The 22,166-nt window shown below is 40.9% G+C and overlaps 2 protein-coding genes across 3 annotated transcripts in view; one reads left to right on the forward strand and one right to left on the reverse strand.

Annotated features, from left to right (window-relative positions):
- RRM1 (ribonucleotide reductase catalytic subunit M1) overlaps positions 1–10,839 on the forward strand; it is a 34,732-nt gene extending 23,893 nt beyond the window's left edge. For both annotated transcript variants that reach the window (XM_014841956.3, XM_044753387.2), the window contains 7 exons: positions 1,545–1,694; positions 1,902–2,123; positions 3,946–4,022; positions 6,805–6,940; positions 7,769–7,864; positions 8,992–9,180; positions 10,212–10,839. In XM_014841956.3, coding sequence (XP_014697442.1) covers positions 1,545–1,694; positions 1,902–2,123; positions 3,946–4,022; positions 6,805–6,940; positions 7,769–7,864; positions 8,992–9,180; positions 10,212–10,400 — 1,059 coding nt within the window. In that variant the 3' untranslated portion in view covers positions 10,401–10,839. The remainder of the gene's footprint in view (positions 1–1,544; positions 1,695–1,901; positions 2,124–3,945; positions 4,023–6,804; positions 6,941–7,768; positions 7,865–8,991; positions 9,181–10,211) is intronic.
- A 6,797-nt stretch (positions 10,840–17,636) lies between these two features.
- On the reverse strand, positions 17,637–18,656 carry LOC106831622 (olfactory receptor 52E8-like). The gene has a single exon (XM_014841923.2). It carries the CDS (start codon positions 18,654–18,656, stop codon positions 17,637–17,639), a length of 1,020 nt encoding a protein of 339 aa, XP_014697409.1.
- Positions 18,657–22,166: the final 3,510 nt, after the last annotated feature.

The following is a 22,166-nucleotide window of genomic DNA, read 5'->3' on the forward strand; positions in this document are numbered from 1 at the left end:
CTCTTTGCTTTTCCAACCCAGAGTTTGTTCTTTCCTTTTTTTAATTGAAATATAATTCACATACCATAAAATTCACCCTTCTAAAATGTACAGTTCAATGTTTTTTAGTATATCCACAGTATACTATAACAATCACCAGTATCTAAATCTAGAACATTATCACCCCGGAAGGAAACTTTGTACCTGTTGGCAGCTACTCCCTGTTCCTCTCTTCACCTAGTCCCTGGCAACCACTAATTTATTTTCTGTCTCTGGATTTACCTTTGTGGGCATTCCATAAAAATGGAATCATATAATATTTGGCCTTTTGTGTCAGGCTTCTTCCACTTAGCATGTTTTCAAGGCTTACCCATGTTGTAGCATGTGTCAATACTTCATTTCCACCCAAAATTCTTACAATGCCCAGGTCCTACACACCTGGATATCCCCACCTCATCTGCTGTTACTTTCCCCCTTGCTCACCGTACTCCAGCCCTACTAATTTCTTTGCTGTTCCTCAAACATATCAGGCATGCTCTCGCCTCAGAATTTTTACTGTTTACTTTGAATGTTAAAATGCTCTTCCTCCCAGATAGCCACCTCGCTGGCTTTCTAACCTCTTTACTTCTTTGTTCATATGTCACGTTCTGAGTGAAGTCTTCCTTGACAACTGTTTAAAAATGGCACTCCTTCCATCCTTATACCCAGGACTCTCTATTTCTTTTCCTGCCTTGTTTTACTCCCTAGGATCTATCAGACTTATGTGATCTGAGCCATGTTTTAAAAATGGGTACTTTGGCAACGTGTAGAATTGAGTAGGTATGAAGGGCACGAGGGAGTCTAGGTGAAAAGAGTTGAGAGTTTGGATTGGGATGGTCATAATCAAAATGGAAAAGAAGGTGATTCATTCAACAGTAAGCATTTACTATATGCCAGATGTGGGGCTAGTACTAAAAACATAAGAATAAATAAAAGATGATCCCTACCTGAAAAAGCTCACCAACTAGTGTGGTATATATAGTGAGAGAATCACCTGAAGAACTTTTTCAAAATTCATACATGTGGATCCTCTGATAAGGGCTTGTCAGAATCTCAGTGAGGGTGAGGTAGTCTTGTGTAATTTGGAAGAGCTTTCTGCAGTGATGGAAATGTTCTCTGTCTGGTGGCTGTTGAGTACTAGTGCAACTGAGAAACTGAATTTTAAATTTTATTTGATTTTAATTAAATAGGTACGTGTGGCTAGTGGCTACTATATTGGACAGTGCACATTTACTGACTGATACAGATATATATAAAAAATTATAGCACAATGTGATATGTCTGCTGATAGAGCCATATGCTGTGGAACACAGGGTTCTCTCCATCTTACCTGTTTCACTGGTGCATGTTACAATTCACATATGTGAATAGATACTGGGATTTGGAAGTGAACTGGTGAGTGATGAAGAGGGAAAAGCCAAAGATAAAATTTAAAATTTTGATGTCAGAGAGTATTGGAGGCTTACATGGTGGTATGGGGGAAGAAATAAGAATTGTGATTCTTGACCTTTTTCTTTGCATTCCAGGTTGCAGTTTGTAACTTGGCTTCCCTGGCCTTGAATATGTTTGTCACATCAGAACACACATATGACTTTCAGAAGTTGGCTGAAGTCACCAAAGTCATTGTCCGAAACTTGAATAAAATTATTGATATTAACTACTACCCTATCCCAGAGGTATGAATAGATTTCTCTGCTTATTGGTAATTTATTGAAATCTAAGGTGGAGGGAGTTTATCATGATCTGCCAGTCATTATTTAAATGGTTATCATTGGAATGGTGTGAGAAAACTGAGATAGAGAGTGTGTGTCATTTGGCAAAGAATGTTGCTTTTTCTATTCAGTGATGTTGTCTCTTTCTTCTGTAAATCTGTTGGCACAAAGGCATGCTTATCAAATAAACGCCATCGCCCCATTGGGATTGGGGTACAAGGTCTGGCAGATGCTTTTATTCTGATGAGGTATCCTTTTGAGAGTCCAGAGGCCCAGTTACTGAATAAGCAAATCTTTGAAACCATTTATTATGGAGCCTTGGAAGCCAGCTGTGACCTGTCCAAGGAGGATGGCCCATATGAAACCTATGAGGGCTCTCCAGTCAGCAAAGGAGTAAGTATATACGTGAAATTTCTTTTTGCCTGTGAGTTCCTATAGCAGGCTAAATGGTAACCCTCAAAATGTATATTCACATTCTAGTCCCTGGAACCTGTGATTGTTACCGTATTTGATTTAAAAAGGGCCTATGCAGATATAATTAAAGATTTTGAGATGAGGAGATTATCCTGGATTATCCAGGTTAGCCCTAAATCTGATGACAGTTCTCCTTACAAGAGGTATAGGCAAGAAGAGGAGGCAACATGAGCATGGAGGCGGAGGTTAGTAATGCAGCCACAACCTGGGAATGCTGGTAGCCACTAGAAGCTTGAAGAGGCAGAGAACACAGTCTCCTCTAGAGCTTCTGGAGGGAGCATGCCCTTCTGAACATGTTGGGCTTCTAGCCGCTAGAATAAATTTTTTGAGAGAGTGAATTTTTGTTATTTTAAGCCACCAAGTTTGTGGTAATTTGGTACACCAGCCATAGGAAACTAATACGGTACTTTTGTCCCCTAGAAAAAAGGATGCCCTATTTTAATCTCTTATTTAGAACTAGTAATTGCTAAAATGAGTTAAGAAAATGCTAACTGTATTAGTTTTCTGTTGCTAAATTTAGTGGATTAAAACAGTATGCATTTGTTTCTCCGTTTCCATGGGTCAGGAGTCCAGGCTCAGCTTAGCTGGGTCATCTTCTCAGGGTCTCACAAGGCTGTAGTCAAGGTGTTGGTAGAGGCTGTGGTCTCATCTGAGGTTCAGGATCCTCCAAGCTCACCTGGTTGTTGGCAGAATTCATTTCCTTGCAGCTCTAGAACTCATGGCATCTTCTTCAAAGCCAGTAAAAGGGAGAGTTCCTCATTTCAAGAAGAGCCCAGTCCAGTCACTTGACGATTTTCATTTAATAAGTCATGCCCCACCCAGGATAATCTCCCTTTTGTTTAACTCAAAATTGATTTGCAACCTTAATTACATCTGCAGAAACTCTTCACCTTTGACATAATTATGTGAATGGCATCCATCATATTTCCAGATTCTTTACACACTCAAGAGGAGAAGGTTATACGTGGCCTATGCACCAGGGGGTGAGAATCTGGGAGCTGTCTCAGAATTCTGCCTTCTACACTGCCTTTACTATCAGTAGTATGATTCTCTTCAGTGTAAAATAAGATGTTATTTTTAGTTCCGACATTCCTTCTGATATTTAGGAAATCTAACTTGCGATTGTTTGAAAATAGGTGTTTAGGGGCTAGCCTGGTGGCACAGTGGTTAAGTTCGCACGTTCCGCTTTGGCGCCCTGGGGTTCGCTGGTTTGGGTCCTGGGTGTGGACCTACGCACTGCTTGTCAAGCCATGCTGTGGCAGGCGTCCCACATATAAAGTAGAGGAAGATGGGCACAGATGTTAGCTCAGGACCAATCTTCCTCAAAAAAAGAAATTAGGTGTTTATTAGTTAAGTACATAGATCAAGGGGCAAATCAAGGCAATCAAGAAAGGTGAGGGTAGAGTAATGCTTTTACTGTACAAAAAGAGAATGCATCTCAGCAACGCACTTCATAAATCTTAGGATTTCCTGGTTTGTAGATTTGATGAGTCCACTGAGAGGGCTCAGCAGGGACATGGGGACATAAGCCTTAACCAGTTTTCTTAGCCTGCTTCTAATCAATGTAACTACATGGAAATTTATCCAGGAGAATCTCTGGACCTTGTATTCCTTACACAGCTCTACTAGAAAACAGCATTTGTTGGGATGTGGGGGCCATGGCAGTTAGTCATTTGTTTGGTTTTTGGCAGTTTTAGATTGTCATAAAGTGATTTATAAATTTGGGTTGTTTATTCCTTAGATCCTTCAGTATGATATGTGGAATGTTACTCCCACAGACTTATGGGACTGGAAACTTCTAAAGGAGAAGATTGCAAAGTAAGTAAAGATATAAAGTAGCTTTGAAGTGAGGAGGGTTCAGGTTTTTATTCTGGCTCTTCAGAAGTTACATGTTGTTTTAACTTCTGAAACTCATTTTTCTCTTTTAAATGCGGCTAAAATGACCTATCTGCAGAACTATTTTTGTAGAGCTACTTCCTAAAATAATATCTGTATAGTAACCTGCAAATTGCTTGGCACAGTGAAAACATATTAATACGTAGGTGTTATTATTACTGGTTGATCTTGTTTTGGGGGCTTAACTGCCTAGATTAGGTAGTGCTTTTTCTCATTAAACCTTCATATTTCCAAGTGTGCGTGCTTTTTTTTTTAGTGAGGAACATTGGCCCTGAGCTAACATCTGTTGCTAGTCTTCCTCTTTTTGCTTGAGGAAGATTGTTGCTGAGTTAGCATCTGTGCCGATCTTCCTCCATTTTATATGTGGGACGCCACCACAGTGTGGCTTGATGAGCGGTATCCAAACCCATGAACCCTGGGCCACTGAAGTGGAGCATGCGAACTTAACCATATAACACTGGGTCGGCCCCGTGTGCATGCTTTTTAAATGTTTTTCACTTTTATTTGTTGCTTAACCACATTGGACACATAAATGGCTTTCATTGAATTGATTGTCATAGGAATAAGTTAGAGATTTTGCAAGAGTTTTTTGGAGGGTAATGTGTTAAACTGTGTCAAAGAAAAAATGTAAAACTTGAGTCTTTCCTTGCCTTTCAAATTAATGAATATAAGAGATTTGAGGGCAGGCAGAATGTTTTCCTGAGTGAATAATGAAACAAGTTGTTTTCGATTTCTATCAGGATGAGTCTGTTATCTCTGGGTTAATGCATATGCAAAGTGTTAAATGTTTGCAGAAGGAAGCAATAGCTTTAAACTGTTCTTTAAAAAATATGTATTTGCCTGAAAATTGTTTTATTACTCAAATAATACATGTTAGAAAATTTAGAAACATACATGTGGGAAGGGAGTAAAATGAATATTATCCCACTACCACTTCCCCCAAGAAACCTATTTGCATCTTTTTGTCTGTCATCCTTCAGACTTTCTTCTGAGTGTGTGTGCGTGTGCGTATTTACATGCAAATTAAACTTTTCCAAAAATAGACCTGTACTCTATTTTATTTTTTATTTTGCTTTTTCTCAAAATACTGTAGTTTCAATATTTTTATATACAACTTTTAAAAAATTCAAAATTAATACATAAATATATATTCATTGTTCATAAAGTTCAAATAGAGAAATAAAATAGAAAGTAAAAGCCCTTCTTCATACCTTTTTTGCCAACCACTTGTCCCACAAAACAAATGAGAAACCAACTTACTCATTTTCTAAGAGATAATCATTGTTAATGGTTCATATTTTTCTAGACCTTTTTCAGTACATTTGTAAATATACACATAGGGTTTTGTTATATAAATGTGATCAAACTTGACATATTGTGGGACTTTACTTAGTGATATATTTTGGAAATCTTGGTGATATATTTTGGAAATCTTTTTCTTTCAGTATTTACCTAATGTTTTTAATGATTACAGATAATTCCAGTTTGGATATATCATATATGTATGATGTTTCAAAACATTTCCCTGTCTGTGGACAGGAAAGCACTGTCCACTTTACTGAGGAAGTAAAGACATGGAGATAGTTGGTGGTTTTCTTGATGCTTCACAATTAGAAAGTGACAGAGTCAGATTAGAATCCAGTTTGGAGGCCGGCCCTGTGCCTGAGTGGTTAAGTTTGCATGCTCCACTTCGGCAGCCTGAGGTTCGCCAGTTTGGATCCTGGATGCGGCCCTATGGACTGGTCATCAAGCCATGCCGTGGTGGCATCCCACATAGAAGAACTAAAATTACCTACAACTAGGATATACAGCTATGTACTGGGGCTTTGGGGAGAAAAGAAAAAGAACCCAGTTGTACAGACTCCATTAGGATATGAGGCTCTATACTAAGCACTGTATGAATCCAGAGGTCTGGAATGTAGGAAGGACAAGCTGTTTATGTTGGAGAAACTTAAGACTAAGGTAAGACATGTAACACAAAAAGTATACATAATGGTACGGGTCATATAAAATGTTTGCAGAGCTGAGATTTGAAGGACGAGCTTAAGACAGTTTGAAGATTTCTCCATGTTCGGATAGTATATTCTTGCTTAAGCACTGAATAGAGTCAAAAGATGTTAACATTCTTCTAGGAACTTATAATTGAAGAGGTAATAGAGAAAGTCGTGAATATACTTTGAGCATAATTTTGCCTGTTCATTATCCTATATAGGATAATGGAGAATTGTGGTGATAGGTGTCTGATTCTGACCACTTTCACATCATTATGATTTTTGAAAGGCTCTAGCACAGTGGTCACATAGGCCCTTAGGAAAAAGTGAGGATTGAACGAGTGTACCCTGGTACAGGTGAGGACTCTGCAACAGCCATTTGAGCGTTTCCTTGGGCAAGACAGTGTATCAAGTGCACTGATTCCTGAGTGCCACTGGGCAAGTGGCATAAATCGTGGCATGGTAAGGATTGTCAGCAGTAAAAACTGTGCTAATCCTGTTTAGGAGTCAGGCACTTAGGAGAGGGGCGAGCTATACCACTCGTACTGTGGCCTTACATCCCTGTAGGAGTTAAATTCAAAAGTCATCACTTGAATCTAATGCATGTATGATGTTACTCACAGAAGCTGCATTTACTACAGTGACTTAAATTAGTTGCCTTCTTGGCAGATTGTAGCCTTAGGAGCAGCACCTAATAATCTCCTTTTCTTTAGGTATGGTGTAAGAAACAGTTTACTTATTGCCCCGATGCCTACTGCTTCAACTGCTCAGATTCTGGGAAATAATGAGTCCATTGAACCTTATACCAGCAACATCTACACTCGCAGAGTCTTGTCAGGAGAATTTCAGGTGAGAAGATCACAACTAGACCTACAGGGAAATCTTTCAAAAGTCTGATATTACGAGTAATGCTTACGCATATTTAGTATGCCCCTTTATCTTAGTATGGGGGCAAAGCTTTGATAAAGTGAATCATCTTCATCGCTAATATTGTTCTATGTTATTTCAGCTTATAATAGACGTTTAATAAATATATGCTGAAAAATTGAAGGATTGAGGGTTAAGTATGAAAGTAACTTGTTGGTATTCGAGTTTACGTGATGTTTAACTATTCTGTAATCATGATGGTGTATGCTATAACCTCAGATGCTTAAGTTGGTGATACTCAAGATGCATACAGAAGTATCATTTTAGAAAGTGATTATAAATTAGAATTTCTGGTGGGTGGGACCACTGTTTTTTTAAGGTTCCCAGGTAGTTCTAATGCACAGCTGGGGTTGAGAGCCACTAATTTAAAATATTTTATTTGTGAATTTGCAGATATCCTGAAATAAATTTCTGTAAGGTTTGGGTGGGTACATTTCTGATTTTTCTTCTTAAGTATTTATTGTATCCTTACTTAGAAAAAAAAAGAACCAATCCATGGATTTACCCAGCTTAGGCAATGTTCATTCTTTTCACTTTTGCAAATACCATATATTCTGTTTCTTGAATAACAAATATCAAGATTTTAAAGGAATATAGCTTTTCTGTTTTATAAAAAATAGAATTTACCAGCAATCTAATGTTAAATAATTCTTCAATCATGTAGTTTACTTTAAGCTCCAGTCCTGTGATCCTGTTGAGACTTTGTTATTGTTATTTATTCCTTTACATCTTTTTTGCTTTTCCATTCAGATTGTAAATCCTCACTTACTGAAAGATCTTACTGAGCGGGGCTTGTGGAATGAAGAGATGAAAAATCAGATTATTGCATGCAATGGCTCTATCCAGGTACAGTGTGAAAAAAAAAAGTGTGCTCTTTAGGAGCTAAGTTGAACACTGGTGGCTTCTCACTTATCCCAGGCAATGGAGAGAAAGAATGGCTATTCACTGTGATCATATAGGCTTATGTAGCTCTGTTCACCTCTGCATTGTTGTGCTAGGATTATATACATCTTTACATAGCTACATAGCTATATACCCTCTTGTTTGTGCAATAATATAAAGCAGTGGTTTCCAACTTCTCTGCACATTAGAATCAAGTGGGGAATTTTTAAAATCCTGAAGCTTAGGTCGCACTCCATACCAATTAAATAAGAATGTCTAGGAATGGGAGCCGGGCATCGGTATTTTTTAAAGACTCCCTAGGTAATTCCAAAGTGCATTAAAGTTTGGGGACCTCTGATATAAGGTCTGAATTAGAGATTCAAACTTAATTAAAAAGTGTGATGGAGATTGAGGACTGATAGTCCAAAAGACAGAGCCACAAATAGTGTTTAACAGTAAAATATTTGCAACTGAGAATCAAGAAGCATTTAATTGTAGATAGAAGCCTCTGGCTAAACATTGGTTTGCTTCGCAACACAGATAAAGATTCCTAACATTTCTATATTTGCTGATAGAAACTATAGCGTTAGCCAGCCTAGGTGATGCAGGTTAAACCTGGACCTAAGAAAACCTTATTTCTGTTAAGTCCAAATGTAGTTTTCAGAGTCTTAGCTTATTTAAAAAGTTTTGTCTCATTGATTCCTTGCATCATAGCCCTGTGAGTTATGGCCTTGATTATTTGTGTTTTCTGCAAAACACAAGGGTCATTTATTGTTTAGCTCTGAGCTTTCCTTCCTTTATTAAGTGCCTCTAGAAGAATGAATGTTTTGGCCATGCCCTAGTTAAAGATGGGTCTTCAATCACTACCACCAGGCTGATATTTTGTTTGTTAGATGTGGTTTTGTTGGGCTTTCTAAGCAAGAGGTGAGCAGTCTTGGGAAACTTGATAAGGATCATATTGTATTGTACTGAATGATAGGGCCAGACCTGGCGGGAAGTAGAACCAGGGCCAGACCCTTGAGTCATTAGTCTGTTAGTCATACTGCTTTCTTCAACCAGAGTACAATAAACATTTGGCTTCCCTTTTTCAGAGCATACAAGAAATTCCTGATGACCTGAAGCAACTTTATAAGACTGTGTGGGAAATTTCTCAGAAAACCATTCTCAAGATGGCAGCCGAGAGAGGCGCTTTTATTGATCAAAGCCAGTCTTTGAACATCCACATTGCTGAGCCTAACTATGGCAAACTCACTAGCATGCACTTCTACGGCTGGAAGCAGGTTGGTGGAGGAAGTCGAGAAGGACTTATTGCCAACTTGGGGTATTTGGGAATTGGAACAGAGTTATATCTACTAGCTACCTATTAAATATTGCCACCCGGAAGTTCCTCTTTCACTTCAAATCTAATATGTTAAGACCAGCCCATGGTTTATATACCAGATCAAGCTCTCACTTCAGATTTTCTTGCTTCTTTTAGGATTATTTCATTCCTAGGTTTGAAACCTTGGAGTTACCTGTGATCCTCCCTTTACTCTCCGTGCGGTTATTCGCCAAGTTGTGTTGGTTGTTCCTTTGTATTATGTCTTAACTGTCTTCCTTCCTATTTCACCGCCATCATTCTTAACTTCTTAACTGATCTCTTCTTCTGATATCTCTGGGCTCCAGGACATCTTGTGCACTGCTACCATTCCTAAAATAAAACTTTACATATGTGAACCCACTATTCAAAAACACCCATTGTTTCCCCACTTTATCTATCTAAAGTATAAGAGCCAATTACTTAGGTAGTCACTGCCAACTGTAAAGTCCATTTCTTCTGGATTGTCTTCATATTCCCTGGCAATATGCTGGGTGTTTATATAAAATTAAAAATTAATTTTTTTTAATCTAACAAACATTTATTGAACATATACTGTGTGCCAGGACTAGGGATACTGAATAGAAGATGATGATCCTTATCCTTGAAGTAGTCATGATCTATTCTTATACAGAGATATATTCTAGCCCTTAATCTAAGGCAGACATGTTGTCTTAGGCAAACTTGGAAGTCATACACATAAAAACAAGAAAAAGACTAAAGAACAAAAATATTTGACATTTCCAAAGAGAGAAGCTTGTTTTAGGGGTGCAAAGAACAGAGTATACTATCTGACTCTTTTTCTCTCTTTAAGCATTTTTGAGAGGGCTTCCTCAAAGAAATAGAATTCCAAGTTTAGAAAACAATTTGCATTTATGTAAATGTATTTTAAACATTGGTCTTGAATGTCTAGTGTTCTCACAGTTTCTCCTAATGTGTTTGTTTTCCTCGTAGGGTTTGAAGACTGGGATGTATTATTTAAGGACAAGACCAGCCGCTAATCCGATTCAGTTCACTCTAAATAAAGAGAAGCTGAAAGATAAGGAAAAGGCATCAAAAGAGGAAGAAGAGAAGGAGAGGAACACAGCAGCCATGGTGTGCTCTTTGGAGAATAGAGATGAGTGTCTGATGTGTGGATCCTGAGGAAAGCCTTAGAGAGACCAGCACTTCTTCAATAGCCAAACTACTTCTTGAGCATAGATAGGCATAATAGGATTGCTTAAAGTGGTAAGGCTTTGCTGGACCTTATTGCAGCAGAAGGATCAATCGACTTAAAGTACTGTTTCTATATAGTGTGAAAGTAATGATTTTAAAAACTTGATATATTGGGAATCAAAGTAGAAGTTTTAGGAAAGCAAAAGAAGTCATCTTGCAAATAGGCAGTGATTAAATAAGGTTTCCTTGCCCACCTGGTACCCCTTTTCTGGTGAGCTCAGTTTTGGTGAGGAGACTTAGTTTTGCTACCTGTCTGGTGGATCCGTTAGAAGCAAAACTGAGTCATAACCCGTGAGAAGTGCTGACAGGACGTTTATCTGGATAAGGTCCTACGGGTCATTCTGAAATAAAGATAAATATTTCTAAGTGATTGTGTGAGACTAATTTTGTCATTTATTTTCATACAAAGGTCAAATTTGAAAAAACGTTTCCTGTTCTTTGAGAATTCAGGGAGGAAATTTTAAGATAGTATATACACTTAGACGCTATATAGAATTCTGATTTTAATATATGCTTTTTTCCTCTTTTTTTTTATTGTGATAGAATATATATCACATAAGTGTTACCATTTTACCCATTTTAAAGCATACAGTTTGTGGCATTAAGTACATATACAGTGTACAACCATTACTACTATCTACAGGCGTACCTCGGAGATGCTGCAGGTTTGCTTCCAGACCACTGCAATAAAGCGAGTCACACAAATTTTTTGGCTTCCCAGAGCATATAAAAGTTATGCTTACACTATACTATAGTCTCTTAAGTGTATAATAGCATTATGTCTAAAAATACAATGTACAAAGTTTAACTGAAAAATACTTTCTTGCTAAAAAATGCTAACCATCATCTGGGCCTTTAGTGAGTCATAATATTTTTGCTGCTGGAGAGTCTTGCCTTGATGTTGATGGCTGCTGACCGATCAGGGTGGTGGTTGCTGAAGGTTGGGGCGGCTGTGGCAATTTCTTAAGGCAACAGTGAAATTTGCTGCATCAATTGCATCTTCCTTTCACAGATGATTTCTCTGTAGCATGGGATGCTGTATGATAGCGTTTTTCCCACAGTAGAACTTTTTTTTTTTAAAGATTTTATTTTTTTTCCTTTTTCTCCCCAAAGCCCCCCAGTACATAGTTGTATATTCTTCATTGTGGGTCCTTCTAGTTGTGGCATGTGGGACGCTGCCTCAGTGTGGTTTGATGAGCAGTGCCATGTCCGCACCCAGGATTCAAACCAACTGGGCACCTGCAGTGGAGTGTGCAAACTTAACCACTCGGCCACGGGGCCAGCCCCGCAGTAGAACTTTCAAAATTGGAGTCAATCCTCAAACCCTGCTGCTACTTTATCAACTAGGTTTATGTAATATTCAAACCTTTGTTGTCATTTCAACAGTCTTCACAGTATCTTCAACAGGAAAAAGATTCCATCTCAAGAAACCACTTCTTTGCTCATCCACGAGAAACAACTCCTCATCTGTTAAAGTTTTATCATGAGCTTGGAGCAATTCAGTCACATCTGCAGGTTCTACTTCTAATTTTAGCTCTCTTGCTATTTCTACCACATCTGCAGTTAATTTCTCCATTGAAGTCTTGAATCCTTCAGAGTCATCCAGCAGGGTTGGAATCAACTTCTTCCAAACTCCTGTTAATGTTGATATTTTTACTTCTTCCTATAAATAATGAAAGTTCTTAATGGTATCTAGAGTGGTGAATCCTTTCTAGAAGGTTTTCCACTTACTCTGCCCTTATCCATCAGAGGAATCACTGTCTGTGGCAGCTGTAGCCTTATGAAATGTATTTCTAAAATAATAAGACTTGAAGCTTGAAATTACTTCTTGATCCACGGGCTGCAGAATGGATAGTGTGTTAGCAGGCATGAAAACAACATTAATCTTGTACATCTCCATCAGAACTCCTGGGTGACAGGGTGCATTGTCAAATAGCAGTTATATTTTGAAAGGAATCTTTTTCTCTGAGCAGTAAGTCTCGATAGTGGGCTTAAAATATTCAGTGAACCATGTTGTAAACAGATGTGCTGGCATCCAGGCTTTGTTGTTCCATTTGTAGAAGACAGGCAGAGTAAATTTAGCATAATTCTTAAGGGCCCTAGGATTTTCAGGATGGTAAATGAACATGGGCTTCAACTTAAAGTCATTGGCTGTATTAGCCCCTAACGAGAAAGGCAGCAGCCTCTCTAATGAGGCAGCCCCAACAAGCTGCCTGTCCTTTGCAGCTTTGACAGCAGGTATTGACTTCTGCTCTCTAGCTGTGAAAGTCCTAGATGGCGTCTTCCGATAGAAGGCGGTTTTGCCTACATTGAAAATCTGTTGTTTAGTGTAGCCGCCTTCATTAATTGTCTTAGCTTGATCTGGATAACGTGGTGCAGCTTCTACATGAGCATTCACTGCTTCACTTGTACTTTTGTGAAATGGAGATGGCATCTTTCTTAAATCTGATGAACCAACCTCTCTTAGCTTCAGACTTTTCTTCGGCAGCTTCCTCACCTCTCTCACTCAGGCTTCATAGGATTGACGAGAGTTAGGGCCTTGCTCCAAAATAATCTTTGGCTTAAGGGAATGTTGTGGGTGGTTTGATCTTCTATCCAGACCACTAAAACTCTCCTATCAGCGATAAGGCCATTTTACTTTATTAATCATTTGTATGTTGACTGGAGTGGCACTTTTAATTTCCTTCAAGAACTTTTCTTTTGCATTCACTGCTTGGCTAATTGGCTGAAGAGGCCTAGCTTTCAGCCCATCTTGGCTTTCAACATGCCTTCCTCACTAAGCTTAATAATTTCTAGCTTTTGATTTAAAGTGAGAAACATGCAGCTCTTCCTTTCACTTGAACACTTAAGAGGCCATTATAGGGTGTTTAATTGGCCTAATTTCAATATTAGTGTGTCAGGGAATAGGGAGGGCTGAAGAGAGGGAAAGAAATGGGGGAAGGGCCAGTTGATGGAGCAGCTAGAACACACACAACATTTATTGGGTTCACTGTCCCATACGGGCACAGTTCGTGACACTCCAATTACAGTAGTAACATCAAAGATCACTGATCACAGATCATACAAATATAATGATAATAAAAAATTTCAAATATTGCAAACAGTACCATAATGTGACACACAGACACAAAGCAAGCAAATGCTGTTGGAAAAATGGAGCTGATAGACTTGCTAGACGCAGGGTTGCCACAAACCTTCAATTTGTAAGAAACACTATCTGTGACATGCAATAAAATGAGGTATGCCAGTATTTCCAGAACTTTTTCATTATCCCAAACAGAAACTCTGTATATAAAACAGGAACTCCACATTCTCTTCTCTCCTCAGTCCCTGGTAACCTCCATTCTACTTTCTGTCTCTGAATTTGCCTATTATAGCTACCTCATTTAAATGGAATCATACAATATGTATAATTTTCTGTCTGGCTTACTTCACTTAGTATAATGTTTTCAGATTCATCCATTTAGCATTTATCAGAATTTTATTTCTTTTTAAGGCTGAATAATATTCCATTGCATGTATATATCTCATTTTATTTATCCATTCATCTGTTAATAGCCATTTGAGTTATTTCCACCTTTTGGCTGTTGTGAATAATGCTGCTATGAACAGTGATGCACAAGTATCTGTTTGGATTCCTACTTTCAATTCTTTTGGGTATATACCTGGAATATATACTGCTAGAAAATATAGTAATCTGTGTTCAACCGTTTGAGAAGCTCCCAAACTTTTATATAGCAGCTGCGCCATTTTACATTTCCACCAGCAGTGCATGACAGTTCCAATTATTCTACATCCTTGCCCGCACTTATTAATTTTTTGTATTTTTGATGGTAACCATCCTAATGGTTATGTGTCTTGGTATGGGTCTCTGAATTTATCCTGCTTAGGGTTTGTTGAGCTGCTTGGATTGGTAGGTTCGCATGTTTCATTAAGTTTGGCAAGTTTTCAACCATTATTTCTTCAGATAATCTTTTTGCCCCTTTCTTTTCTTCCTGGGGCTCCTATAATAAATCTATTGGTCAATTTATTAGTGTCCCACAAGTCCCTTACGCTCTGTTCACTCTTCATTCCTTTTCTGCTTCTTAGACTCGATAATTTCAATTGTCCTATCTTCAAGTTCACTGATTCTTTCTTCTTCCTGCTCATATCTGATGTTGAACAGCTCCTTTAGTGAAAGTTTCATTTCAGTTATTCTTTTCAGCTCTAGAATTTCCATTTGTTTCCTTTTAATAATTTCTCTTTGTTGATATTCTGATTTTGTTACTACATCATTTTCCTGATTTCCTTTACTTGTTTGTCCACGTTTTCCTTTAGGTCTTCAAGCATACTTAAGACAGTTGTTTCAATGTATTTGTCTAGTAAATCTGATGGCTGGGCTTCCTTTGGGATGGTTTCTGTCATTTCATCTTGTTCTTTTGAATGAGCTGTATTTTCCTGGTTCTTTGTATGCCTGTGGTTTTTTTGTTGAAATATTTTGTTTGAGACTTTCTATTTTTGCAGTGAAGTCTCTTCCTTTGGTGTATGTTCAGTTAACGTTTTGACAGGTTTCCTAGAGTTTCAGTTCTCTCAGTCTTTGCAGATTGGCCCTGTGCTAGGGCACTCCTTCAACACTTGGCTAGGCTTGCTCTGAGCCTAGGAATCTGTGATGGTTAGTTTTATGTGTCAACTGGGTAGGTCATGGTACCCAGATATTTGGTCAAATGCTAGTCTAGATAGCACTGTGCAGGTATTTTATTAGGTGAAATTAACATTTAAATCAGACTTTGAGCAAATCAGATTACTTTCCATAATGTGGAAGCCTCATCCAATCAACTGAAGTCCTTAAGAGAAAAAAGACTGAGGACCCCTGAGAAAGAAAGACTTCTGCCTCCAGACTGCCTTTGGACTTGAGCTGTTTTCTGAGTCTTCAGTCTGTAGGCCAACTCTGCCAATTTTCGATTTACTAGTTCCACAATTGTGTGAGCCAATTACTTAAAATTTCTCTCTCTCGATATAGATATAAATAGGGAGAGTCTCTCTCTATATATGAGTCTATATGTATGTATATATGTGTGTACACACACACACACACCTTATTGGTTCTGTTTCTCTGGAGAATGAGAACCTTGACTAACAGATTTTGGTACCAAAAGTGGTTCTAGAGGAATGGAAGCTGAATTGGTTCTGGAGTTTCTGAAATTGGTTCTCTAATCTGATTAGATTTAAAGGCACTAATGACTATTTCCAGTAGTAAACAGAGCACTGGTAGTCCACGGTATAATGTGGCAATAGAAATATGGAAAATACCCTCATTGGATACACCTAATCAAATACTTAAAGACACAAGCTTCTGGGTGACCATGTATATGTTCTGCCTCAGGGCTCTATCAACTCTCCAGCCCCTATGTCATAACTTAGTTAATCTTGATGACTTTTCCCTCTGGCAATACGTCACACTGCTCCATTATGTTGATGACATGCTGATTGGATCTAGTGAGCAGGAAGTAGCAACTACTCTAGACTAAGGGTAAGACATTTGTGTGTCAGAGAGTGGGAAATAAATCTGACAAAAATTCAGGGGCCTTCTGCCTCAGTGAATTTTCTAGGGGTCCAGTGGTATGAGGGATGTTGAGATATTCCTTCTATGCTGAAGGATAAATTGTTGCGTCTGGCTCCTCCTACAAGCAAAAGAGAGGCACAGTGCCTAGTGGACCACTTTGGATTTTGGGGGCAACATGGCAACAATATTCCTCATTTGGGTATGCTACTCTGGCCTATTTACCGTGTGACCTGAAAAGCTGCTAGTTTTGAGTGGGGCCCAGAACAAGAGAAGGCTCTGCAACAGGTCCAGGCTGCCCTGCAAGCTGCCACTTGGGCTGTATGATCCAGCAGATCCCCGGTGGTGAAGTGTCAGTGGTAGATATGGATGCTGTTTGGAGACTTTGGTAGGCCCTTAGAATTTTGGAGCAAAGCCCTGCCATCCTCTGCTGATAACTACTCACCTTTTGAGAAACAGCTTTTGGCCTGCTAGTGGGCCTTAGTAGATACTGAATGCTTAACCATGGGCCACCAAGTTACCATGCAACCTGAGCTGCCCATCATTAACTGGATGGTGTCTAACCCACCAAAGCATAAAATTGGGTATGCACAGTAACATTCCATCATCAAGTGGAAGTGGTATATACAAGATTGAGCTTAAGCAGTCCTTGAAAGCACAATAAGTTACTAAAGTGGCCCAAATGCCCACAGTTCTCACTCCTACTACACCTTCTCTCTCCCAGCCTGCACCTATGGCCTCATGGAGAATTCCCTAAGATCAGTTGATAGAAGAAGAGAAAACTTGGGTGGTTTACAGATGGCTCTGTGCTGTATGCAGACACCACAGCTCCTTTCTGGGACATCCCTGAAGGACACTTGTTCTATAGATGACAGAGAACTGTGGAAGTGTATTAAACAGGGGGCAACTTTTAAATAAATCACACTGGCTATCATGGGAAGAGTGGCCTGACCTATGGCTTTGGGTCAGGCTCAAGTAGCAGATCAGGACCTAGTATAGTCTTTGGATCAGACTTGGGTCTGATCCTGGTGGGCAGGACCTGACCTGTTTGGGTTAGACTGGACACCTGGGGTAGGCCTAACCTGTGTGCCTGTGTCAGATTCGGGGTATCAGCCAGGGCCTCATCTGTTTTTGCGACTACTCAGACTCTAGAACCCAACCTGTGTGTTTGGATTAGACTGGAGGCATCAAGGCTGAGCTGTATTTGGTCAGACTGGGCTTCGTGTCAAGTCTTAGGCTATATTTGGGAGAGACTGGGCCCCAGGGAAGGGCCTGACTGGCTTATTTGTTTCAGACTGTTTGTTAGGGCAGGTCATCTTCTGTATGACTTGATCTATACAACTTCTAGTGGAGCTCCATACATCCAGATAATTGGGGGCTTTCTCAGGAGTCAGGGAAGATGCCAGAGAAACTAAACTAACAAGGATAAATAGGGAAAAGCAATTTTATTATTGGAGTGAAAAAAAGAGCATACTAAGTATTCAAAAAGCAATAGTTGACTAACATTGGACCTTCTGTTAAACCCATAATTCCCTCTGGGAATTTCAGCCCGTCCCTCAGTACTGCCTGCTTGTCTCTTGTTCCCTAAGGTCACAGCCCCAACTTCCTGAGCTGATGTAGTCCTCTCACCCTGGCAGTTTCCCGTCCACTCTCCTATTCTGCAGCCTCTTTGGCTTCTCCCTAACCTCCTGGGCTGATTCCTTTCCACAGAGCATCTTTTCTACATGTTCCTGGATCTCCCTGGTCCTCACCCCGTAAATGACAGGATTCAAGGCTCCTGGGAGCAGCAGATAGATGGCACTGAGCAGGTTCTGGACATCCTGAGACACAGTTTTGGTCACTCGGAAAACAATGGAAGTGGAGAGGCCAGAGAGGTAGATGGTGAGGATGACCAGAAAGTGGGAGCCACACGTGTGCAAGGCCTTGGCTCGGGCTTTCCCAGAAGAGATCCGGAAAGCAACATAGATGATGCGGGTATAGGAGGTCCCCAGCAGGGCTAAATCAAAGGTCACAGTGACCAGCCGCATGGCCAGCCCCAACCGATTATTGAAGGTCAAGTCTCCACAAGCTATGCTCAGCAGTGCAATGTACTCACAGGTGAAGTGTCGAATCACTGCTGTCCGGCAGAACTGAGCTCGTGAGGTTAGCACCACCAAGGGCACTGCCACTCCAAGGCTCCGTGTCAGGGCAAGAATGGCCAGCATGCCCAGCAGGCGGGAGGTCATCAGGTCAGTGTAGCGGAGTGGGTGGCAGATGGCCATGTAGCGGTCTAGGGCCATGGCAAGCAGGAGGTTGTAGTCCAGAAGGAGGGTGAAGTAAATAAAGAACATCTGGGCCAGGCAGCCATGCAGTGATATGGGGTTAGCATAATGCACAAAGCCCTCCAGCATTTTGGGCATCACGGCTGTGGCAGCACAAATGTTGACAGCTAGGAGCAGGGCAATGAGCATGTACATGGGCTGATGCAGGTTCCGCTGACCCACCACCGTGTGGATGACCAGACCATTGGCTGAGATGATGGTCACATAAAGGAAGGTAAGAGGCAGGACCAGGAGGGGCCGCCGCTCATGCAATCCAGGGAAGCCCACCAGGAAGAAATTGGTATAGGAGATGTTGAAGGTGCTGGTATTTCCATCCTCACCCATTAGCTTTGGCCCTGGGCTGGCCCCAGGAGTGGAGATCAGAGGCTGTTAGAACAAAATAGTCAGTGGGAGAAAGCCTATTTCTATTTTAGGGCCCGAGGATTTTGGGATGAAGATTGACCACTTCCCATGTGTATGTCTACTCCTTTGGGGCACAAATAGGTATTATGCCTGGTGTTATGGGAGCTGCTAGATGAACAAGACATTCCTTGTCCTCAGAGAGCTCTTGGCCTATGTGTGTGAAATGTAAACTTATAAGATACTTGTTTATCTGTGATGTTGCAGCTATTTGATTGCTGAGCAAAAGATTAGGGGGGAAGTAAGTGTGGTATATGAGGGGAAAAAAGAGCGACGGGACAGAAGTGATCGAATGGATGAAGACCTTCGATTAGGGGGACAAGAAAGTGTACGAGGAATCTTTGGTTCAAGCAGCCTGGGAAGGACTAGGTGAGGATTATCGGGGAGAGAGGAACCAGCCAGGAATGATGGACTCACTTTTGTGCCTAGGGCACACGGTGGCAAGGACAGAGGAAAGCTGCTGGGGAGACCTCTGGTCTTCCTGGACCACAAACAACAGGCGGCAGAGACTTTTCCCTTCCTAAGCCACTGTAGACAGGCTTGGGGCCTCCTGCCTGGCCTTGTCCTCAGTGTCATGGATGATGACCCTGCTTTCCTTTCAGAATGTGAGTTCCAGGAGAGCAGGGGTAAGAGCACACTTCTGGTATGTTCCTGGAGCTCCAAGCGCAGAGCCACTATAGGCACACAGGAGGTACTCTAACACTGCCTGCTGAGTAGGCAAATGAGGAATAGGAAGAAGATGGAGGAATCTAAACATTTAGTTGAGCTCTGAGAGCAGTGATTTCAAAGCTTTGGCCAGGTTTTTGTATCATTAATAATCAGTAATGGGCCCACATCTTATCCAGATTCTTAGGGAGCACAATTCGTTGGTGGTGGGTGTGATGATGAGAGGAACTAACACTGATATACATAAAAACAACTAACACCTAGTGGACATTTACTGTATGTCAGGCAGTGTTCTAAATACTTTCATGTATTAACTTTTAAAAATCTTCTTCATCAGTAAATGATGAAGAAAGTGAGGCGCAGAGAGGCTAAGTCTAGTTCAAGGTCACACAGCTAGTAAATAGCAGAGCTCAATTGAACCCAGGCAGTCAGACTCCAGAGTGCATTCTCTTAACAACTTCAGGATGACCAACATGTCCCGGTTTGCCCAAGACTTTCCTGGTGTTAGCACTGAACGTCAGGGGTCCTAGGAAACCTTTCAGGCAAACCAGGCAGATGATCACATTACTGTTACTACCAGCTACAGTGAAGATTAGAGAAGTCTTATAGATTGTGGAGCAGCTAGGAAATGTTCTTCCTTCTTATAGATTTAGATGTATTGTCTCTAAAAATCAAGGTTTATGTGGATGTTACTGTAGCCCCCCTCTGAATACTTAGAAGAATAAAAAAAGAAGTCTGTAAATTCACAGGGAGACCTCAAAAGAAAGTGGATTTGGAATTCCAAAGCCCACCCTGGAATGTGTTTCTGGAAATCTTATAGCATTATTTTAGACAGAATAACACAGACTTTAGGAAAGGTACTGTTATTGTGCTTGGGCGAGGGCCAGACAACCCTTGTGGAGAGGTGGTAAAAATCGAGGCCTGTTGAAGACTTTCATGGAGGAGAGTGGAATTGAGAAGCTGAGGGTGAGTGAGGTGAGAGGTGGTCCATGATAGAATAACAGGGCAAGGAGGAAAATGCAACCTGGAGGAGCAGTGGCCAAGAAGATGTTTAGGGATCTTCATTCCTCCTTCCCAAATGCCAGAGGGTGGCCATCTTTAAGACAGAGAAAAAGCTGTCATGGGCTGCCCATGAACCTCTTAACTTGGACAAACTTGGTCTGTCTCTGCCACGTGAACTGTAATTTGCTCTTCTGTTTTGTATTTTAGGATTATTCAGATAAATTCCTTAAGGAGCTTCTTTGACACTGGGACCCAAAGCAGTAAATAAAGGAAATGTAAATAACAATTCTCTCAAGGAAGGGCAGAAGGGATGAAAAAGACTGTGAGAGATGAGAAGATCAGTTAACTGGCTAGCGAAGGTCTTGAGAGAGATGGAGAAACGTTTCTAGAGTCAAGTCAATCAGATTTAAGAGCCAGTTAGAAGTGGAGAGAGACAGAGAAATCAGCAATAATGTTCCAAGGGTTTTTCGGTTTGTTTTTTTAACTATGATGACTGCATGGGAGCTACTAAAGCCTGAGAAAGGAGGAACAGGGTTGGGGGGCTAGGAGGTATAGTTAATGAATTGCATTTGGATGTTGTAAGGACTCACAAATGAAGAGACTTCCAGTCAGCAACTAGAAATAAGGGCGGAGAGCTCAGAGGAAGGATTAAGGCTGGAGATGAAAATGTGGGGATTATAATGTCGTAGAGGGCGTGAGATAGATAGAATGCTAAGGGGCAGACAGAATAACAGGCGTCAGTGAAGGAGACTCAGAAAAAGAGGGAAGAGAGAGTGGGAACAGGAGCAAGCGGAGTTGTGGAGACCAGAGGAGAGGTTTGGTTGCTCTGGAGGCTTCACAGTAAAGGAATTTACAGACCTAGGAGAGGCAAAAGACCAACGCAGTTAAATCACCTATAAGGCTTAATGTTCTAGTAGCAGAGGAGTGGGACAGTTAGGAGAGCCAAGATGAAGATGCCAGACATCCTGTGCTCTCTGCAGAAAGAGGCACCCCTCCTCTGCTGTCACAGTCGGAACCACGGACAAGAGCTCCTTTGCTTTCCGCCTGTCCCCACAAACTGGCTACTGCGCTCATCTTTCTTTCTTCCTTCAGTTCCCAGTGGAAGAGATGTCTCTTCTCTCTTCTGCCCTCAGGATATCTTCTGCTTCTCCACCCTTTCCTCTCAGCATATGAAAAAGTTCAAGTCTCTGTCATTAGAGAAAATAAACTCTTCCTTAACTTCATATAGCCCTCTAGCTTCCAATCTTTCTCCTCACCTTTAAAATCAAGTCCCTGGGAGCCGGCCCAGTGGCGCAGTGGTTAAGTGCACACGTTCTGCTTCAGCGGCCCGGGCTTCACCGGTTCGGATCCCAGGTGCAGACATGGCACTGCTTGGCAAGCCATGCTGTGGCAGGTGTCCCACATATAAAGTAGAGGAAGATGGGCATAGGTGTTAGCTCAGGGCCAGTTTTCCTCAGCAAAAAGAGGAGGATTGGCAGCAGATGTTAGCTCAGGGCTAATCTTCCTCAAAAAAAAAAAAAAAGTGAACGTATTTCATAAAAAAAAAAAGGGGCTGGCCCCGTGGCCCAGTGGTTAAGTTCTCGCGCTCCGCTGCAGGTGACCCAGTGTTTCCTTGGTTTGAAGCCTGGGCGCAGACATGGCACTGCTCATCAAACCACGCTGAGGCAGCATCCCACATGGCACAACTAGAAGGACCCACAATGAAGAAGATACAACTATGTACCGGGGGGCTTTGGGGAGAAAAAGGAAAAAAATAAGATCTTTAAA

Source organism: Equus asinus, chromosome 20, assembly GCF_041296235.1.
Source record: "Equus asinus isolate D_3611 breed Donkey chromosome 20, EquAss-T2T_v2, whole genome shotgun sequence".
Classification (NCBI taxonomy): Eukaryota; Metazoa; Chordata; class Mammalia; order Perissodactyla; family Equidae; genus Equus; species Equus asinus.

Excerpts from the sequence above, each read along its gene's own strand:
- LOC106831622 (XM_014841923.2), bottom strand. The coding sequence starts at position 18,656 with ATGGGTGAGGATGGAAATACCAGCACCTTCAACATCTCCTATACCAAT.